The following is a 22062-nucleotide window of genomic DNA, read 5'->3' as shown; positions in this document are numbered from 1 at the left end:
CTATAATTGAATTTTGTGCCCTGTTGGTATAAGAACTGCGTCAAATCCATGCCAAAGTGTAATGTCAGCCCAACATAAGGCAACATGTTATTTGAGTCACTGAGGCAGGTTTCGCAGTTAAAAGTTTTTGCACAGCCTAACCCGAAGACAGCAAGCGCTACTGAGGGCAGCCTTACTGCACAGCCCTACTGAAGGTAGCACATTGCAGTTGCATGTGAAATTGAAAGGAAGGTGTTCCTTTCATGCCTCTGGAATATCTGATTGGTATACATGTCAGAACTGCAAGAATCTGATGAGCATCACTTTGAAACAGTGACGCTCTAACAATTACATCCCATTAGTGCACTTGCTGGATAGTTGAGAAAATGTTGGCATACAATGCACAGTATGTTGGCAGTGACCGCAACGTAAATTTTCAAGAGAATTCATAGGTGACGTGAGATTTGAACTAGGCATATCTCAAGTATGTAACTGCTATGGTACAGTAGCTCTCAAGTTCAGAATTATTAGCATCTCATGTTGCTGATTGTGCTTCCTCACACTGGAGATGTTTAAGAGGGAAAATCTCAATTTTTTACATGTAAATTGAAAGGAACTATCCTACTTTGAAACCATAACAATCCTAAGAAAAGGCAATTGTCCTCAAATTTGTCTCCTAACATAGATGAGCTAGTGCACTATATTACTGTGTACAACTTCTTTACCCTGCCACTACTTACAATTGCCCCCCACCTTTGCCCTACCGCAAGGACAGATTTTTCTCTTACCCTTTTAGCTATACAGTAGTTTCTCAATATTAAGGTGCCACATACTGATTTTACATTTGAGTGAAATAATCCTATAGAGCAAAGGAAAAGCTTTGAACCAGCTATCTGAAGCTACGCATTTTAATTTAACACACATTCATTGGGAATACAGAAGAACCACTGCAAATAGCATCCTTCTTTCCAAAGAACTCAGACAAGACTGTTTAAATTGGATTTTATTCCATTTTTCTTTGAAACACAAAAGTGGCTTTACATTTGTAGGTTTGCAGTATTCTGGAGGTCAAATTTATAAATATTTTCAACCATACCTATGAAGGCAAACTGTAAGATAAAGGTAACTTTGCATTTCTGATTCTTCTTCCATGTATGCATGACAGCCTCCATCTCTCCCTCTTAAGCTCAAATTCTTTATCATTTATATGATGTATAACTTCTTCCTTCTTGGTGAAAGAGAAAGTTACCAGCCTTAAATGATGAGAACTGTAGTAAGTAAAACAAGTTATTCTGGAGGAGAGATTCTGAGAAACAGAAACTTTACCCATCCTCCTAACCCAGCCAGGAGTTCATTGAAGGCATACCAAAGTTCTCCAAAGGAATTAAGAAAATGAACTACTTAAAACAAAACACTGCACCGCAGGAACAATACACTGAATGATACCTTTTCATTACAGTTTGCCTTGAATGTGAATGCTGTGATATATAGTTTTGCCAAAAAGCAGTTTCAGAATGTTCACCAGAAATTATATTTGTTGCTTGTTCCAGATTTAGTAAATCTGGTTTAATAAGAAAAGTTGTAAAAATCATGTCTATTTCTTTGCATTGAAAATTCTGGATTGCTGTTAACCCATTTGTCACTGTTCATTCTGCTGCCCTTCTGCAACAGCAGATACTGCTCCTTGGCCCTTATTAACATCGCTGATGCATGCCCACTGTCCGTCTACAGATTCTTTCCATAAAGTTACCTGGAAAAGGAGCAGAATAAAAGTGTTTATTTCTTCCCTCCTTTTAGAATGCACTGTACAACATGGAGTTTGTCCTAAAAATTTCCCCTTGACAAGAATTCTGAATACTACACCTACCAGCCACTCCATATCTCAAGGGTAGGCAACCTAGTGCCCTCCAGATGGTTTGGACTACAACTCCCATAAACACTAGCCAGCAGAGCCAAAGGTCAGGGATTATGGGAGTTGTAGTCCAAACATCTAGTGGGCACCAGGTTCCCTGTGAGCACTCCCACCCCATACAGCTCAATTCAAAACAGACAGGCTGATGTTTACATTCATAACCTTTTGCTTTCAATTTTAAAAGGAAAACCAAAGGAAATCCTACTTCTCTGCCACCATTGCATCTGCTCAATGTCCAGCAGAGCAATTTCATGTGGTTAAAGGCCAGAACTCAAACCCTCAAAGGCCCCCTGTGAACAATTTGTCACACACTTTGCAGATAAAATCACTTGTATTCGTGCTGACTTGGATGCCATTGTTTTGACGGAGTCTGATATGGATGGGGCTGGTGCACCATCTAGTCATGTTATGGATACCTTTCGGCTCGTGCAACCTGAGGATGTGGACAAACTGCTTGGAGGACTGAGGCCTACTACTTGCCCTTTAGATGCTTGCCCATCGTGGCTCATGAAATCTGCCAGAGCTGGGCTGGATATCTGGACCTCTGAGGTGGTAAATGCCTCCTTGAGGGACTGTGAGGTCCCCGCAGCTTTGAGAGAAGCTGTGGTGAGGCCCTTGCTGAAGAAACCAAATTTAGATCTGATGGTTCCAGAAAATTACTGCCCTGTGTCAAATTTGCCATTCTTGGGCAAGGTGCTGGAGTGTGTGGTGGCCTCACAACTCCAAGCCGTTTTGGATGAAACTGATTATTTAAATCCATTCCAATCAGGTTTCAGGCCTGGTTATGGGACGGAAACAGCCTAGGTCGCCGTGGTTGATGACTTATGCCGCGAAATGGCTGGGGGGAGTGCAACCCTGTTGGTTCTTCTGGACCTCTTGGCAGCTTTTGATACCATCAACCATGGTATCCTGGATTGTTTATCTGGATTGGGCTTGGGAGGCACAGTTTTTAAGTGGTTCTGCTCCTTTCTGGAGGAGTGCTCTCAGAAAGCAATGCTGGGGGACTTCTGTTCCATCCCATGGCCATTAGTGGGGTGCCACAAGGTTCTATCTTGTCCCCCATGCTTTTTAACATCTACATGAAACCGCTGGGGGAAGGCAGCAGGAGGTTTGGGCTGAAATGTCATCAGTATGTGGATGATACTCCGCTCTACCTCTCGTTTCCATCTGCACATCTCAGGGAGGCTGTGGAACTCTTGAACCAGTGTCTGGAGGCTGTTTTGGGATGGATGAGGGTGAACAAGGTGAAACTTAATCCAGACAAGACGGAGGTACTGTGGGTTGAGAAACCACCTACTTTGGATGGAGGTTTACAACTGGTCTTAGATGGGGTTTCACTCACCCTGAAAGACCCAAGTGCACAGTTTGGGAGCCCTCCTGGGTTCTGAACTAACTGGGGAAGCCCAGGTGGCTGCGGTGTCCAGGAGTGCTTTTTACCAGCTTAGGCTGGTACGCCAACTGTGGCCCTATCTGGAGAGTATGGACCTTGCCTCAGTTATCCATGCACTAGTCACATCCAGGCTGCACTACTGTAATGCACTATATGTGGGGCTGCCTTTGAAGATGGTTCAGAAACTCCAGCTTGTGCAGAATGCAGCCACCCGAGCACTGGTGGGGGCGAGGCAATTCGATCACGTAACACCTATACTGCGCCAGCTGCATTGGTTACCGGTGTGTTTCCAAGCCCAATTCAAAGTGCTGGTTTTGACCTTCAAAGCCTTAAATGGCTTAGGACCAAGTTACTTGAAGGACCGCCTTCACCCACATCAGCCTGCCTGCAATTTAAGATCAGAAGGAGAGGACCTTCTCATCTGCCCACCTGTGAGATCAGTCACATGAGAGGGCCTTCTCTGCAGTGGCCCCACACCTCTGGAACAAGCTGCCATCGTAGGTCTGCCACGCGCCGTCATTTCCAGGCCTTCTTAAAAGTCTGCAAACATATTTTACCTTGGCCTTCTTTTGATATGACTGCTATTGTTGCTGTTACTGCTGTTGACATTGTTGCTGGTTTTACTGTTGGCTTTTATTGTTGTTTCTATTTTTAGGTTTTTATCACTTAATATTTTAACGGTTTTTATGTATTTTATTGCTATAAGCAGCTTGGGAAGGCTTCTGCCCTGAAAGGTGGCCAAGAAATATTTTAAATACATAAATAAACACAGGATAGGTCAATAAAACTAATCAAACATGCTCAGTAAAAGGTACATTTTAGGCTGCAATCCTATGGAGATCGTCGTCAGCCTCCGAACTCAGAGGCTGACAACTATCCAATGCAGGGTGCATTTTTCACCGTGCATTTTTTGTTAGGTGATTTGTTTGTCTAGCTAGGGAGCTCTGGAGAGGGAGGGGGAGGAGGCGTGCAGTACCTAGGAAGCTGCGTAATGTGGCTTCTGTGGTCACTTCCCCTCCCCACCCCAGGACTCCCCCCTTTGCCCATCTCTATGCTCCGTTTCTGAGCAGAGAGATGTAGCCAGCTGGGAGGGGGCGGGGAATGTGATTTCTGGGCTACGCTGTCTAGGGGACGTAGGATTGCTCCCTCCAACTCAAAGTGACAGACTAGTTCTTATATTCCATACAGTACTAACTCAAGACTAGAGAAAGTTGTATCCTTTTGGGAGAAGGAGAAAATAAAAGCTGTATATTAGGCGATGCTGAACAGTAGACTTACAGAATGGTAAAAAGTATCTGGGGCCAACTCGTAGTTTAGAAAAAAAAGGATGACTAAGTAATGTATGATAAAGGATTATCAAAGTTATGAAAGGTATGGAGAAAGTGGACAGAGAAAACAGTCCCCCTCTCTCATAATTATAGAACTCATGAAGATAATAGTGTGGTTCAGACTTAATGATCCCAGTGTAATAAGCCATGTTTTATTAAACCAAAAACAAATATTGTGCACGTGCGCTCTCCTCTCCCCCTGTAATGCAAGACTTCCAGGGTTTATTAACCCAGTTTCCTGTTCCATCTGAACCAAGTATCTGGTATAATCTCCCACTTCAAACCAGCATCAGATTCTGAAGTTGGTTCAGCTGAAAAATGTGGAAATACAAACAAAAGAATTAAACTGGCACCTCCAAATGGCCACCAGACTGACAGGATAAGGTTAAGATTTAAACTAGTTTAACACTCACTTTATTGTCTCCCCCAGACACTGCAAGAATATTTGCAGTGATGGACCAGCTAACATGCCAGACTACATCATTGAATTTGTGTAGCAATTTTGGTGACCATGAGTTTCCAGAGGCATCATCACACATCCAGATAAAAACTCTGCCATCCTAGGAAAAAGCAAATAAAATTGTAAGGACAAGGGCAAATTCACATTTAGCACCATATATGGCGAGAACACCACATGATCAATGAAATCCTGCCATCACAGCTATTGTCAGAACATCTCCAACACACCTAGAGCCTATTCAAAGCATCATTTAAAACCTCTAATTACTGATCCACAAGTATGCTACATATGCTTCTAACAGGCAAGTCTGAGGACATTACATATTGCTATAGGTCTTAGCCAGATTGTACTGCTTTAAACTATGTGGGGGATTGTATGATCCAGTTCGTACATAATGGCAGCAAATGGTGAGCCAGTTAATTAACCCACAATTTGCCAGGTTACATGCCACGCATGACCCACTTCCGATTTGAATACGCAACCTCTGATCCGCCTGATCATAGGTTGCTTTGTGACATGCAAACCCAGACACTTTGGATGGTTCATAGGTTAAACAACCCAAAGTTAACCTATGATTAGTTGTTAGGTTAACTGTGGGTTGTTTAACCCATGATTAATCTATAATGTCTGGGTTCAGATGTCATGTAGCAACCCCCAATTGGGGGTTGAATATTCAAAAAGGATGTGGAATGTGCATGGCTAATTACCCATGACTTGCCATCATTTCGTGAGACATTTCATTATGTCTGAATGCCTCCCCCTACTTCAAGAACTCCCTGCATATGAAAAGCTTACTGTTTTACGATTTTGTTGTACGTCACCCTGATAGTTTTATTTAAGGGTAGCCTAAAAAACTTAATATAAAATTAAAAATAGTATGTCAGGGAAGGCTAAGCTAAAAATGTTCTCAACAAGCTAGTTTTCCACATGCAGGGAGATTTTTACATGGAACATTCAAATATGCAATCCCCTACCTGCAGTCAAAACATTTCTGCATGCTTGAATCATGTCTTGTTTAAGTGCAGAGCTAAAAAAACTAGCATGTTAGAATTATATGGTGAATTTCATAGATCAAGCGGGGCATGCATATATAACATTTTATATATTATACATAATATAATATAAATAAATTTAAAACAGAATTTACAAAGAAATATGCTTAAGCAGGGAGAGCCAGTCTCAGGGTATCTGACCTGTATATCTTTGGCTATACTGGCTAATGTTATTGCAAAAATGGTTGTCTGGTTTTACTCCATTTAGCCATTTGATTTCTACCTGTGAGCAGCTGGCAATAGTACTTGTTGGTAAACCTATGGAAGGAGCCCAGGCTACATCTCTGACCCAGTCACTGTGTGCTTCTAGTTTTTGTTCCTCTTTCCACTGGCCATCTTCTTCTCTGGCAGGATTGAGAGGAGAGATGCAAATTAAGAGAAAGTGACAAAAAACAAAACATCTCCTTATCAGCATTTCTCACATTAAGTAATGAATTCCATTTCTATACCGCCCAATAGGCAAAGCCCTCTGGGCAGTTTACAAAGACTACAACCCTAAAAATACAACAACATAATATAAAACAATTGACATACAAAAATATAAAACAATTTTACACAACCAACAATAAAAATCCCAGGATGCATTAAAAACTTATCATATGCTGTCAAATGCCTGGTACAAAAGGAAAATCTTAACCCGGCTTTGAAAATACAGTATTAGCACCAGGTGCACCTCTTTGGGGAGAGCATTCCAAAATCAGGGAGCCACAACTGAGAATGCCCTCTCCCTTGTTGCCATCCTCTGAAACTCCCTTGGAGGAGGGCCTCAGATGATGACTGTAGCATATGGGTAGGTTCATAATGGGAGAGGCACTTCATCTAGTATTGCAGTCCTGAGACGTTTAGGGCTTTATACATCAAAGCCAGCACCTTGAATTGGGCTTGGAAATGTACAACCAGCCAGTTCAACCAGGCCAGAATCGGCCTGCTTCCACATTGAAGTTTACTGAATTGCGCTAATGGAAATTGTCATTTTTCTAAAATGAGGAGCACAAGCTCAGGGCAGAGTTAGGACTGCAATCCAGCCATTTGAACTACTTTCTTTCTCTTTTAACAGTTTTCCACCCCTCACCCCCAATGTTATATTTGAAGCTGCCTGTGAATTCTAACATAGTTTTTGTAAGCCCTGATGCACACACATAGCTTCCTTGGCTTGGAGCTTTAAGGATAATCACCACAGTACAACAAAGGAATGCAGAATGTATGTGTAATAGTTGCGGGGCGGCAGCAGGAGGGATATAAATGTACTGTTGGAGAGAAAACAAGGAGGCTTTCAAGCAATCTAATACCTCAGAGGGGGCAGGGGAAGGTTGAGGAGAGATAGGCAAAGGAAGGTCTTTCTGTTTTATAGCAAGCTGTTAGAGAAGTCCCCCAGTATAACTTACTTCCAAATCTTGATAAGGTTATCACAGCCACCTGATGCAAATCGTTTGATGTAGTTTGGTTTTTGGCTTGATGGCTGGTCTATAAGACTTCCTGGTACAACAGCAGGGGCCCAACTAACAGCATTGCAGCCAATCTATGCAAGATGACAAATGTATGCAGTTTCTTTATTTACAACCAAAACAGACACCCAAATGTCATGCCTGAAGACCTACTAACAGAATATAGTGATATATAGTATGAAGTAACATAGTATGTTCTGAACGTGGTGTTCTGAATGGTATCATGCCAATGTAACAGTACACTCATTAACTCTCTTTCTGACGTGCAGTGGTGAGTGCCATTGCTTAGGTGGCCAAATGGAACCTTCCATGCCCAAGATGGAGGCATCAATAGGCTCAGGGAAAACCCAAGGTTTGCAGAAGTGCAAAAAGATTTTAGAAAAAAACCTGTGAGGGAGGGAAAATAATGCAAAACAGACCAATGAAGCCTGATTGTGCTAAGTGGCCATGTAATGCAACCTGACTGTTAGGTAGAGACAAAAACTGAAAACTGGGAGGGGGAGGGAGGGGGAATCGAATGGAGTATCCTGAATAGGAGCACTCCCACTGCAACATTTTGTTGCAGGTTTTGTATAATGTATATTATGGATAAGTGAGATAGCAGGAAAAAATGTTACTACTCAAGGTTAGTAAGGAGATCTTCAACCCCTGAGTATCTGCCCTGATTTTTTAAAGCTATGAGGCAGCCTCAATCGTGCGGCAATCGTACTCTTGTAGTCAGCTGCTGATCCTTTAAAGTAAGAAGAGAGTGAAAACACGTCCAGTTGCCACAGCACTGATTTTTCTCTGGCTATAACAACAATGCAGGGCTAGTCAGAGTGCTACCTAGCTTCCTGGCTTTAAAGGGCATAATGTATAGACTTTGACCTGCACCACTTAGCAACAGGATGTTCTCCATCCCTCCTCTCCCCTGCAGCCCTCTGTGCCAAGAATCAGCTCCAGAAAGTTACCCAGAGTAGATTTTGAGGGCGCATGGGGGGCTGCCCCCCCGGTTCCTCTGACAGAATCAGTTCTGCCAGTGGAAAGACACCACTGGATCCAACCCAAGTATACTTTCTTCTGCCTTACAAGGCATATTATGTTAAATAGAAGCATTTCTGAAAAACCTTAGTGAAATTAGGATTCTATGTCAACCATACTAAAAAAAAACAACCATTTTATTACCTTATGCTGTCAGCCCATCTAGACCAATTATGTCTGTTCTCACTGGCAGCAGTTTTCCACAGAACCAGGCAGAGGTCTTACCCAGCCCCTAATTGGAGATACCAGGGACTGAACAGTGGACCTTGTTCATGGAAAACATGTGCTCAAGGGCTGTGGTATGAGCCCTCCCATTTTAAAACACACTAGTTGTCCTATTTCATCCTCGGAAAACTTCTATCACTATATCATGACTCCGTAGTTGCTTTCTATCATTAGCTCAGTTCAAGACTTCAGAGTAGCAAAACTATCTTGTCTACAACAAAATGACTATATGCTCACTGTGTGTGCATTGTTGATTTTTTTCACTTCCCACTGTCCATCTCCAGTGTAGTTCAACAGAGAGATGGCCCCGTCAGAACTTCCGCATGCCAGGATCAATCCATAGTCCTGTGGTGCCCAACATACAGAATTCACTGCCGGAAAACACAGAAGTTGATTGGATTATTGCACAAGTCGGTCAAAAAACAAGGGGAAAACATGTGTACCCTGGCCTCAGAGATATGTTAGAAGCAGCCTATACTTCTTATGTGGGATAGAGGCCAGTCGTGCTATGCTGATAGTCTTTTTTAATGCAGCTATGAAGTATTCAGAATTTAAGGTGGTACTAATGTAGATGGCTCTGCAATGACACAAATGCCTTTAAGATGATGCACAGTTAGCTGACCTCAGTGCTGCTTTAACACAAGCGGCCAAGTAGTGTGATGCCTCTGTATCACATCTGCAAATACTGGTGGTGGCAGCACAAGTGGCTTGAAATTGCATGGAAACACCACAGATGATGAACTCAAAGTGGCAGTGCACCTACTGTGGAAGGATGCAGGAGGCAAGAGCTGCTGGGTGCAAAAATACTGTCAAGCCGTGTTGCCATTTTCACATTGGTTCATTCCACTCATATTTACTGTTCATAAAAAAGCTTCTCTCTCTCATCTTGGCTACCTGGTTCAAGTACTGCAGCCGATCTCAAGCACTTATTTAGCATTCATTAAAATAAGAATATTTTTTACAAATGAAATATAGGAATTGAAAGATGTTCCGGATTCTGAGTGCTGCCCACGACAGCTAAAAATACTACTTACGTCAGAAGCAGAGTTTCCTGTACCTGATTTCTGGTGTGAAAGCAATGGCAAGGATTACTGACTTAGGATTTTTTCCTTGCGAGGAAAAAATCCTATCAGGTATGTGGCTTAAAATAATCATGCTGTTGAATGGGACTAAGTTCATATATTTCTGAGTCAACCTAGGCTGTCACTACATCCAAACTAGGTAAACTACGGTTTGCCCAGTTTGGATGTAAGGAAACTAACCAAGAAGTAAGGGAAGCAAACTAGGCACATGAGGGGAGACAGGAGAAGGAAGCCTGCAAGCGCAAAACATGTTCCCAATCCTCCAAGCCATAATCTGATGTATTGGGGACATTATATCTGAAATGATCCTGTATGTCATAATGCTTGGTGTTACAGAAACATGTGACGTTTAGCAGGTCTGAAACTATACATCTGTGAATTAGGAGTCTAAACAAGGGCTGCAATTCATGCTTCCCTCTGTGCATGTATGCCGCACCCGCACAGCAGCTTGCTACTGCTCCTGAAAACTTCGCCAGTTTTCCAGACCAATATTTATTGCAAAGCAAGCGGCTGAAGTCAGAAGCAGACTCCATACATGTACGCAGAAGCACTTTAGGCACACGCACAAGTTTGTTTCACAGGTAAGTCTTCCTACTTTCACCATTCATGCAGTTCTGTCAAACTTCAACATATTACTACACATAGAAATCCGGAAGTCCTAAAAATTCAGTCATACAACACAAAGTCAGTATACTCCATTAAGGAAACCGACCAAATATCTGTGACCAGCACTATTGCATAAAGTCTCTAATCAATGTACATAAATTACAACTGATGCTATAGAGAATTATTGTGCTTCTCTGTCCAACTAGCTAGTAATGGAACATCCATACCTGATGAATCGTGTCCTGTGTATTCATATGTCTTTTCCCAGGTACCATTCTCTTCCTTCCAGATAATAACTTTCCTGTCATAGGAACAGGAAGCCAGGATATTTCCATACATGGGATGAGCCCAGGCAACCTGCCATACAGGGCCTTCATGTCTACAAAAAAAAAAACAGCATGGGTTGAAAGAAGAAGGTATTAAGTGTGCCAAGATGCTAACCTATGGTTTATTTGAACCATGGTCACCTTACCCAGGGTTTGTCTGGCACATGAACAAACAAACCATTGTTTGTTTTCTCAGTCCCTCCTCCTTTGCCTGTTCCCTTCCTGCATCCTAGATGCCTTCATGGCACTGCAGTACTGGCATGTAAAGAGGCTGGGCTTGTTTGTTTTTTAACTGCTCTTGCTTGCTGCCTCTGTAGCCTGGTGAAACAACCCACAATTCTGGGTTCACATGTAATACGCACTGTCCATGGTTTAAATAACCACAGTTTACAACCCAACAAGCCATGGATTATCTCTGTGGGCTGGTCCTAGTTAACAACCCACAGTTAGCCTATAGTTCCATGTTCTTGCATATCAGCAACCTGTGATTCAATAAACCATGGCTAATTAAACCAACGTTTACCGTTATGTGTAAACCAGGTCACTTTGTCTAAAGAAGACAAAGCATGGGAAATAGGGCCACATGAAGTCTAGAAAAGCCAGAAAAAATAATTAACAGAATCCTCTTTTTAAATCCCTCCCATGCAATGCAGCTTCCTAATTCCTCAACCAAGAGTGCTACTCATTATGCCCACCTCTTTTTACTGCTTTCCCTTAGCTGTCCCTTTCTCAGCCTTTCCTCTGCCCAACCACTATCCCAATAATCTTGAATGAAGACTGCCCTGTAAATGGAAGATTTAAAATATTACAGACATATCAGTAATGTTAACTTAGGCTGCAATCCCATACCCACTTACCTGGGAGTAAGCCCCATTGAACTCAACAGGTCTCACTTCAGAGTAGACATGCATAGGATTGCACTCAGAAAGCATATAATCTCTTCTGATGGGTTAAGACTTAGATAAACAGCGTAGAAGGAAGATACTTTCAAGTAAACTAAACATTTCATATGCAAAAAGCACATACATTTTAACCACTGTGCTCAAGACACCAGTAATTGTCACTATAATCAAAACATAAAAATGAAGAATGCACTAAAGGATTATTTTGTCTTTAAATCTACTCACCCTCTTAAGTCAGCTATGAGAATTTGCCCTCCATTCCTTACATCAAATATTTTCACTGATCTGTCTGAGGAGCAAGTTGCCAAACGTGTGCCATAATAATCCATCTGAGCATCATGCTAGGAAGTAATAAATTTGTTTTCATGGTCATCTATCAACTCAGGTTTCAGTAATACAACCAATTTTTAAATCTTAAAACCTACCACCATACCATAACATATAAAAATAGTGAACCACAGTGCAGTAGGATGAAATAGTGTGCTCTTCGGATGGGGTAAGACTTAGATAAGCACAGCATTTTACTGAGAAAGAAGCTGTAGGCAACACTAAACCAAAATGGCAGGTAGCAGTGTACCATATTACCCACAAAGCACAAGATAGCACAGACAGTCAATCAACAAGCAAAATGTGGCTAGAACAAGAGGGAAGAAACTGCTTTACTCCCCCAGCTCCCAATGGAAGTAGATACAATTTCAGGGAGGAGGGTAAAATATTTTAAAATTATCTGGAAGGCCAAGTGCCTGTTTTTCTTGGAATTTCCCTCCATATTATTCAGCCTTGCATCTCCTATCCCTAAACATTTTCCGAAATAATGATTGCTGCTCATTGCCACAGCTAGCAGAAAACACAATGGGCAACAACTACCATATCACTCTCATCCATATATATGAACATGCCCCATTAAATGAATAATTCACTAAGCAAGACCAACTGAAACAAGTCTGCTTTGAGTGCAATAGAATGAAAATGCACTGGAACTGAAAGGGAACCTAGAGTGGACCTTACTCTTCAGCATGCTCATGAATTAAGCACCGCTTTGTGATTTGAACTATGCCATTCCACCCTTCCAAAGGAAAATACCACCTCCCAGCCCCACTACTGCTCCCTCTCTCACCTCACAAGTGAGAGCAGTTGCCAGGAAATAGCTGTTCCTGTTAAGCCTGATGCATGTGATGAATGTCCCCTCCCTTGCTTTATACTTTTAAAATCAAAATCCTACTTATTTCTGGGTGGGAAAACATTGAAAATAGCAAATACTTACTATCATATCTTCATGGGAAGTGTCCACTGTATTAATTACAGACACCTAATGGGAAAATACATATTTATGGTTATTAATAGTAAGACCACTAATAAATGCTGACCCTAGATCAAGTACTAAAACATGTTTGCTTCACATTTTTATGTAAAGACTGACTGCATTAGTGTGTGTGTGTGTGTACACACATGAAGCTGAATCTCATTTGACCCTCAGATGACTTAGCAGCATCCCCATGTAGACTTTTGCTTCTTGCCCTCAACTAACCCGTTGAACCTCACTGACAATCTACTGAGATCAGTATAGGTAGAGAGTGACACAGTGAGTTAAGCCTTGCACCTACTTTGGATGACTGCACTGCAAAAGTACATGGGGGCAGAAATTCTGAATTAGAGACCTCAATTGTCATCCATGTTGGCCACCATGCCCAACAAGTCTATGGGTGGCCAAAGATCTGAAGCAGGTCTCCAAGGCCTAAGGCCAGACCCTGTAGCCACTTCTTTCAACACATCCAGATGGTTCTAATTTCAAGGATCTTACGGGCAATTTTAGCACTTCCAACCTTAACCGGTCTCCTGAGCCCTGTCGGATCAGACCAAAGAACTATCTACTCCCGCATTTGTATATACAGTGGCCAACGAGATGCCGATGGGAAGCCCACAAGCAGGAAATGAGCACAATAGCACTCTCCCACTCATGTATTCCAGCACTGGAGGTAATATATAGAGCCATCATAGTAGCCACTGGTAGCCTTACCCCCAATGAATCGGTCTAATCTTTTAAAGCCATCCAAATTGGTGGCCATCACTACATTTCATGGTACCGAACTCCATGGATATTATGCAATGCATAATGCACTTCCTTTTATCTGTTCTGAATTTCCCACCATTCAGCTTCATGGGATGACCCCAGGTTCTAGTATTGTGAGAGAGGTAGCAAAGCTTCTCCCTATCCACATTCTTCATAACATGCATAATTCCCTGCGACCTCACTGTTTAGTTGCCCCCTGCCCGCCAACAATGTGGGCGGGTGTGTGTGTGCACGCGCTGTAACTCAGCATAATACTTCACGCATCTGGGGAAGTAGACTCCAGTCCACTATCTGAAAATGTATGCAATAATGTGTGAGTTCCTAGAGTGCCACAAGACCTTTGTTATTTATGATATAATAGTTAATTATAGGAGTGAGAAAATGTTCAAGGCCTGTCCTGTGAGTCCATCTATTCCAGACATCTACAAAAGAAGTCCATTTTTTTCCCCATAATTATCACTTGTGTTCCTTCCAGTTACTGGGAAACAGTAGAAGACTATTGCCCTTTGTCCTGTTTGTTGGCCTTTGTGGGAAACAGGATGCTGAACCAGAGGGGCCAGCAGGGCTCTTATGTTATATTACATTTCCAGTTATTACCTTTGTCAATTCTGTCATGGACTGCCTCTCAGAGTTTGACTATGGTCATCTGAGGCCCTCCCCTAGGTGCCTCCTCCTTGGGAGCGTTGCAACAAGGGAGGGAGCCTTCTCAATGGTTGTCCCCCCCCCCCGCCCAATTGTGGAATGTTCTCCCCACTGAGGTCCACATGGTGCCAACTTGTCATCATTTCGGTGTCAGCCTGACTGTCCTCTTCTCCCAGGCACTTGACAGCACATGATAAGGTTTTAACTGGTCCTGGGATATTTTATTGTTGAGGGTTTAAAATTGTTTTGTAAATAGTTTTTAATATTATTTTTTATATTGTATTTTAAAGATTTTAAGGTTTTGTAAATCACCCAGAGAGCTTTGGCTATTGGGGAGTATAGAAATGTAATAAATAATAATATGCTACATTCCAGAGTTTCTATAATATCTCTAATTTAGTTGAAATATCTAGTGTTTTCAATCTTGCTGCTACTTCAGCATTTATCGTAGATATTATACTTAATTTCAGATCTTTCTTATCTGCTATACCTTTTACTCAATAATACTTACAGCTATAAAGGTAATTCATATCCTGATATATCTAGTATACCTATCCACTGAGATATCTATGTATATGTAGGAAGCTATGGTGTGTTCACATCTGGAATACTATGGCCTATTCTGCTCCCTCCACCTCAAAGCGGATGTCACAGAAATGGAAAAGCTTCAGGAAAAAAAACAAAAATCATCAAGGGATTGGAGCACCTTCCCTATGAATAAAGGCCAAAGCATTTAGAACTTATTACTTTAGAAAAAAAAAGTCAAGTAAGGAGGCCAGGATAAGAGGTTTATAGAATTATGCATGGTGTAAAGAAAAAGAGAACTTTTCCCCCCTCTCTCCTGGTCACAGTACTAGAACGTAGAGTCATACAATGAAACGGACTGGCAGCAGATATAAAACAGAAGAAGAGCCATGTTGAATCAGACCTAGGGTCCATCTAGTCCAGCATTCTGTTCACACAGTGGCTAACCCACTGTTGACCAGGAAACCACAAGCAGGACATGAGTGCAACAGCACCCTCCCGCCCATGCTCCCCAGCAACTGGTGTACATAGGCATACTGCCTCAGCTACTGGAGGTAGCACATAGTCCTCAGTGATAGCCTTCTCCTCCAGGAATTTGACTAAACCCCTTTTAAAACCATCCAGGTTGGTGGCCATCACTACATCTTGTGGTAGAGAATTCCATATGCACTGTGTGAAGACGTACTTCCTTTTATCTGTCCTGAATCTTCCACCAATCAGCTTAATGGGATGACCTTGGGCTCTAGTATTGTGAGAGGGAGAAAAAAGTCTCCCTATCCACATTCTCCATACCATGCATAATTTTGTACACCTCTATCATGTCTCGCCTTATCATCCTTTTTTCCAAGCTAAACAATCCCAACTGTTGTAATCTTCCCTCAAAGGGGACATGGGGACAAAGAGAAACACTTCCACACAATTTGTAATACTATGGCCAGTTCTGGTCCCTCCACCTCAAAGACGATGTCACAGAACTGGAAAGAGTGCAGAAAAAGAAACAAAAATGATCAAGAGACTGGAGCACCTCCAAAGGTGAATTAGGCAAACTTATAGGTCTATCAACAGCTATTGACCATGAGAGCTAAATGGGACCACCAGGGTCAGAGACAATATGCCTCTTAGGGGGCAAAAGTAGGGAAGGGGGCTATTGCCTTCATGCCCTGCTTGTGGGCTTCCCAGAGGAAACTGGCTGGCCACTGTTAGAAACAGCATACTGGACTAGGTAGACTTTTGATCCGATCTGGACCTTTGATCTGATTTTTTCTTCACCAATACATACCCGCGTTTGTTTTAAAATTGGGGAAGATAAGCTATTATTGCACCCTGCAAGCAAAAAAGAGTCTTCAGCCACGTTAAAGCCGGGTACAGGGTAAGGGGGCACCCTCCGTCATCCCTAGTGTGGCAACAAGGGTGCAACAAGTCCCCAAGAATGTCCCTGCTGGAGAATATGTAGGTGCGGCCCGGCTGGAAGGAGGACTGAGCCTAGGAGTGGGCGAGGGTGGCATGCTTTGTTTCAGCCCGAGCCCCCATGCGGGCGAGAGGATCAGGGTCCTTCGCAGGCCTGTAAGCCCCCGGGAAAGGGCGTGTGAGAATACCTGGTTGCCAGGGCCAGCCCCTCAGGAGCCAGGCAAACTGTCTCCCCCGCCCTCCGCCCTGGGCGCCGAAGGCGCCCCCGGGGCAGCCCGGGTCTGGAACGGGAAGGCCAGCCCGAAGGACCCTCTGCGAGAAATGGGACGGCGTCTGAGCCACATCCCCCCAGTTCTCACCATGGTGGTGACGGAGGGCTCTCGGCGGGACCGACCCCGGCTGCTGCACGCACTGCTCTCCCGGCCGCTCTCAGACGTGGCAAATCGCCGCCGAGCTGTGCGTACGGCGACGAAACCCTCCCGGTCGGAAAAACGGCCTTCCTGCCAGGCGCATAAAGGTTCCGCCTTCGTATTTCTTCCTCACCCCTCTTTCGGAGGTGGGCAGCGGTCGCGGGCCCTGAGGCTGTCCGCGCCTTGCCCCCCTCCCGCCGCCTCTCTGTTCAGCCTATGTCCCTGCTGGCAACTGGGTTTTTGTCTTGCTCACCTGCGAACAATGCGGCCATGTCGGATTTCGGGAAGCTCTGAGTTCATATCCCACCACAGGTTATTCTCACTCAGCCTCAGTTCCCATTTTGTATCATTAGAAGCCTTGTTTTTGTTGTTGCTCAGTTGTTGTGTCCGACTCTTCGTGACCCCGTGGACCACAGCACGCCGGGCCTTCCTGTCCTCCGCTCTCCCCCGGAGCGTGCTCAAGTCCATATTCATTGCATCGGTGATGCTATCCAGCCGTCTCATCCTCTGCCGTCCCCTTCTCCTGATGGAGGAAGGCTGGAATAAGAACTCGATAGAAGGCTTGTTTATCGAGTTCTTATTCCAACCTTCCTCCATCAGAGTGATAATGTATATAGGATTTCTTATCCCATCCGCCGCCCTGTGAGATAGGCGAGGCTGAGATGGTGACTTGCCCTGTGCCCAAAGTTTGAAAGCTGATCTGAACTCTTCTCCACTACAGTACACTAGACCTGACAACAGTGACCTACCTCTCGGGGCTGTTGAGAGGCTGAGCAAGTGTAAAAATAATATCTATGTTATGGATTTGTAGGCAAAAGTGCTGTGGTTAATAACATGCATACACTGTTTAGTATTAATTTCTGTTAATACATGAGCAATAATCTTAAATATTGACATATAGATCTAGTAATCCCACATTAGCTTCTTGTACAACCACTACCAATCCCTGCTGTCACTGTTCCTTCTCTATACCGAGATAATACTGCTGTACCCTCTTTACTTAAAACCTACAAAGATCAAGGTCCCCCTGACCCTCCTATCTTGGGCAGCGAAGGCAATACACTTCTGCTAGCCAGTAAACCTAATTCAGAGTCATTCATAGCTAAAAATAGTGAGTTGTCCTAGCTTTTTATCACTTCTAAATTTATGGATCATGTTAGATGCAATATTAATTCATCTCCCCCACTCTTAGTGTGAACTCAAGTTAGTTCCAAACCAGCTCAAGTTTCCCCACCTAAAAATATCTATTTAGAATTAAAGCCTATCCACTGACATACGTGAAGACTCAGGGTAACATGGTCATAAGTTTTCTGCTATTTCCATTTTAGATGGGAAGTTGGGGGTGGAGGGAGGACCACAGGTGATAAATTTGTTCCAGGTGGCCTTTGGCAATCTTTTTAGCCGCTGGACAACAGTGTCTGTAATTGTTCCTGCTGTATGTGTCTTTTCATCGCTAGGGAAATTTTCTTCATAGATGATTTTTCATGGTGAATAACAACCGCTTCACCAAACTGAGCTTCCTGGTTCCTTTTTAAGAGCAACCCATAATAGTTTATGATAGAAAATGCATGGATGAAAATAAGTTGAGAAAAGAAAAGGTTTTGTAGAAAGCAAAAGTTATTTTGTACTTTCCTTGTGACTTCCAGGTTCATTAATGTAGCAGGGATTTTTTTTCCCCCTGAGCTGATAGACTAATATATTGGAGAGCAAATAAAGAACATAAGTTAATGTTTTTAAGTGGTGAACTCACGTGTGCTCTGATAATCCTCTAGGTGCTATCATTTCAGAATTAGAATAAAGGGCCTAGTAGCATTTTTCCAAATTTTTATTAAATAGTTTTATGCTGAACTTGTTTCTGATAGAAATTTAAATATTGACTAACTTATTCCTACAAAAACCTAAGCTTGTACTAAACAGTTTGTTGTACTCTAAGTGGCTGGTCCTGTTGCATATAGAGAGCTGAGGCCATAAATCAGCAAACAGATGTTACTTAATGTTAGTTTCAGATAGAAGGAGGGCTTTACTTGTTTGTAATCATTAAATATTTCCCACTTAGCAGCTGTAGAGGTACAGCAGCTGACACCAGCTAAATAGGTGTAGAAATGTGTTAACTGGGTGCTGCAGGGTTCCTGTGATCAGTTATTAGAGAATCAAAGTGCAGCTGCAATCCTATACACACTTAGCCGGGAGTGAGTCCTATTGAACTCAGCTAGACTTACTTCTGAATAGATCTGCATAAGATTGTGCTGTCGTTTTACAACAAAGATTGATTGTCTTTCAATCTCTATTCCTCATCTGTACAATGGAAATAGTTGTCTTACCAAGCAAAAGTGAAGGAAAAAGACCCTAGCAGGGCTTTCCATATCTTTACTAATCTCATCCTCTGCAGTGTTCAGTACCCCAAAGCCAATTTATTTCAGCAGGCTTAGATGCACCAAACTCTTCATGGGGTTGTGATATAAATGTTTTTTCATAAGCCACTTCCCCATAAAAGTATGCATTTTCACTAACGTAATTTTAGTGTTAATCCTGCAGAGATCCCAGCGTGTATTCAGCTGTTTAGAATTAAGCTTGTACATCCATTCGTTTATTACTTCAAAATTTGAAAGTGCTGTGCCAGTGATGAGTAGTAACAGCTGCTCTGCTTACATTTGGGGAAATGGTTGATTAATTTCCAGAGAGAACTGGATATTCAAGACAAACCCACCGACCTCTCTAAGTTGAGTGTCAATTTTGGCTGGCACCCCCTCCCCCCGGATTTATCACTGGTTCTTGTTTCATCTGCTGGATGATTGTCACTCAAATTGCAGTGGGGTCGCAATCACCTGCAGTTCTACTGCAGCAATAGCAGAGTAGAGGCTGGGACGGGGTGAGAAGAGCAGCTGCTGCCTTCTTTTCCCTCCCCTGTAACTTGAGAGGCTGCAAATGTCTGCCAGTAGGTGGCGCCCTGAGCTCAGCTGTAGTCCTGTCTATAGGCTATATATATCCTATGATAACAGCGCAGGGGCTCAGTTTTTCCAGCGATTTCTAACCAGGGGAGGGGGCAGGGAAGGAAAAAAAAGAGAGAGAGAAAACACTACCCCAGTCTCACGGTGTCCCTTCTGTCGCCATATTCTCCATGCAGATCTCCAGAAGACAGAGCTTTTGCCTAGGGCAGCAAGAAACTTCAACCCTTTCTTAAAACCCATGTATTAACGCAGGAGGTATAGAAGAGATCACCTTCCAAGGCCAGCTGTCCAAGATGACTAACATATCCTATCATATCTCTAACCTCCTGGAGAAGATGACATCCACCGACAAAGATTTTAGGTAGGATCCGAGCTTCATTAGGGTGGGGGTGTGAATTGCAAAACCATGGCTTGGGGGTTGGTACGTTGTTTTTGTAAACCTCTCTGGATTGTACACGTGTGTTTATCTGCAACCCTTTTAAAGAGGGGGCTATGGAGGAGGAGCGGATGTTTTTAATAACTGCAGCTAGAAAAGGGAGCCTTTCTAAAGATGAGAGGATGTTAACTAGGTAGCTGTAGTCAATATAAGATCACCCCCTCCCACTGTAGCGTATGTTGTATCCTTAGGCAGGGCTAATAAGGCTGCTATGAAATGTACTGCAAGCTTCCAGGGTGGGGAAGGGGAATACTAGAATTTCTCATGCGGCCCTTAGCAGCTAGCATTATGGTAACCTTTTATGTCCCTCCTCCGAGACTGAAGTAGAGATGCACTGCTAGACAGCTGCAGTCAGGGGGAAAAATTCTTCCTAATCAGCTGTTACCGTCTGGGAAATGATTGGCTGCCTTCACTGTGTTAATTAAGAAAAACAAATGTGATCTCTGCTATAGTAAAACCACAAAGTTGGGGAGTACTGGCCACGAGATACTGGTTTGTTTCTGTTTGAGAAGTAAGCTAAATTGGAGCTTAATCATATCTGAAAGAAGACACATTAAATCAGAAGTAAAAAACCAGTAACGATGAGCTATAGGTTAAGGCTTCATGTGTGTACGATGTGTATTTGATGGAATGACTATATGACCACATTAAATAAATTCATCCACCAGATATGTCCAAGTGGATTTGTAGCTCAGTCCATAAAACAATTAAACGTGAGTCCAGAAACTGAGAGAGTTAACATCCCAAGATCTTTACTGGAAGGAAATTCCTTTGATTTCAATGGAATGTATGGCCTAAATTGGCTTAAATCCAAGCACTGTGTTCTGGTTTATCCTGTTTGTGGACTGGACTGTTACAAGATAATGTATATGTTACTTGAGGGACTAAAAAAACCTTTATTATGGGACATCTCCACACTGGAAGATAAACATATCTCAATATAATTGCTGATAATAGGGTCATATTCTACTCACTGATACTCCAGTATAAATCCCACTGGTGTCAGGAGGTGATGAAACACCATACCTGCCCAATACTGTTGACATATCTAAAATGTGATATCTGGATTTCTTACAGTATTTTTGACCACAAAACCTATGTTTTCTCCCCATCCGTAATAAATGATCTTATAATAATCCTATTGACCTCACTCGGGCTTACCTCTGAGTCAACATGCATATGATTGCACTGTAAATGTATTAAAGGCACTGTGAATGCCACTGCAATAGGTTATGTTACTGTTTTATGGTGCATCCATTGTATATTTGAGTTGGGCATTATAAAAACTCACTAGATTCAGGTGTTTTATATTTAATCTTATATGATTACTCCTGGTCATGACTTATCATAGCTCAGAGTGGCATATCTTCTGATTTTGCAGACAAGTCTTTTTAAAAAGACTTTAGAGCCAAACTCTATGTTAGGCATAATTAGGAAAGGAATTGAAAATAAAACTACCAATATTATAATGCCCTAATACAGGTTTATGGTGCGACTACACTTGGAATACTGTGTACAGTTCTGGTCAGTGCACCTAAAAAAGGATATTGTAGAGCTGAAAAATGTGCAGCAAAGGGCAACTAAAATGATCAAGGGGCTGGAGCAACTCCCCTATGAGGAGGAAAGGTAACATTCTGGACTGTTTAGCCGAGGAAAAAGGCTAGGAAGGGGAGACATAATAGAGGTGTACAGTATTCTTGCCAAGAAAACCCCATGGAACATATCACAAGGCTAAGAGATATGATGCCGGAAGATGAGCCCCTCAGGTCGGAAGGTGTCCAATATACTACTGGGGAAGAGCAGAGGGTATTTCCAAGTAGCTCCAGAAAGAGTGAAGCAGCTGGGCCAAAGCCGAAAGGACACTCAGCTGTGGATGTGTCTGGTGGTGAAAAGAAA

General features: G+C 42.7%; 2 protein-coding genes across 3 annotated transcripts in view; one reads left to right on the top strand and one right to left on the bottom strand.

Moving 5' to 3' along the window:
• Positions 1–967: 967 nt before the first annotated feature.
• SEC13 (SEC13 homolog, nuclear pore and COPII component) lies at positions 968–16791 on the bottom strand. The gene is made up of 9 exons (XM_084840258.1): positions 16732–16791; positions 12992–13036; positions 11953–12068; positions 10727–10878; positions 9049–9182; positions 7507–7640; positions 6345–6465; positions 5023–5169; positions 968–1729 (listed from the first exon to the last, which is right to left on the bottom strand). The coding sequence occupies exons 1-9, from the start codon at positions 16732–16734 to the stop codon at positions 1619–1621; spliced, it is 963 nt and encodes a 320-aa protein (XP_084696384.1). The 5' UTR covers positions 16735–16791; the 3' UTR covers positions 968–1618.
• A 220-nt stretch (positions 16792–17011) lies between these two features.
• Positions 17012–22062, top strand: part of LOC146354962 (cullin-associated NEDD8-dissociated protein 1-like) — a 39343-nt gene continuing 34292 nt past the window's right edge. The window contains exons 1-2 of one of the 2 annotated variants that reach the window (XM_084840247.1): positions 17012–17094; positions 19907–20091. In XM_084840247.1, coding sequence (XP_084696373.1) covers positions 20024–20091 — 68 coding nt within the window. In that variant the 5' untranslated portion in view covers positions 17012–17094; positions 19907–20023. Of the gene's footprint in view, positions 17095–19760; positions 20092–22062 lie in introns of those variants that run through there. The other variant, XM_084840246.1, reaches the window with a different exon arrangement.

Source organism: Heloderma suspectum, chromosome 2 (assembly GCF_057233095.1).
Source record: "Heloderma suspectum isolate Gila_16-S chromosome 2, 16-S_ref, whole genome shotgun sequence".
NCBI classification, from domain to species: Eukaryota; Metazoa; Chordata; class Lepidosauria; order Squamata; family Helodermatidae; genus Heloderma; species Heloderma suspectum.
The sequence above is the reverse complement of the archived record's forward strand: the minus strand, read 5'-3'. Positions and strand labels throughout refer to the sequence as shown.

What these genes read in the sequence shown, in the direction of transcription:
- SEC13 (XM_084840258.1), bottom strand. An exon ending in AACCTTATCAAGATTTGGAA is followed by an intron (nt 6,466 to 7,506) that starts GTAAGTTATACT and finishes CAATCCTGCCAG; the next exon opens with AGAAGAAGATGGCCAGTGGA. An exon ending in TGTCTGGGGGAGACAATAAA is followed by an intron (nt 1,730 to 5,022) that starts GTGAGTGTTAAA and finishes CTCCTTTTCCAG; the next exon opens with GTAACTTTATGGAAAGAATC.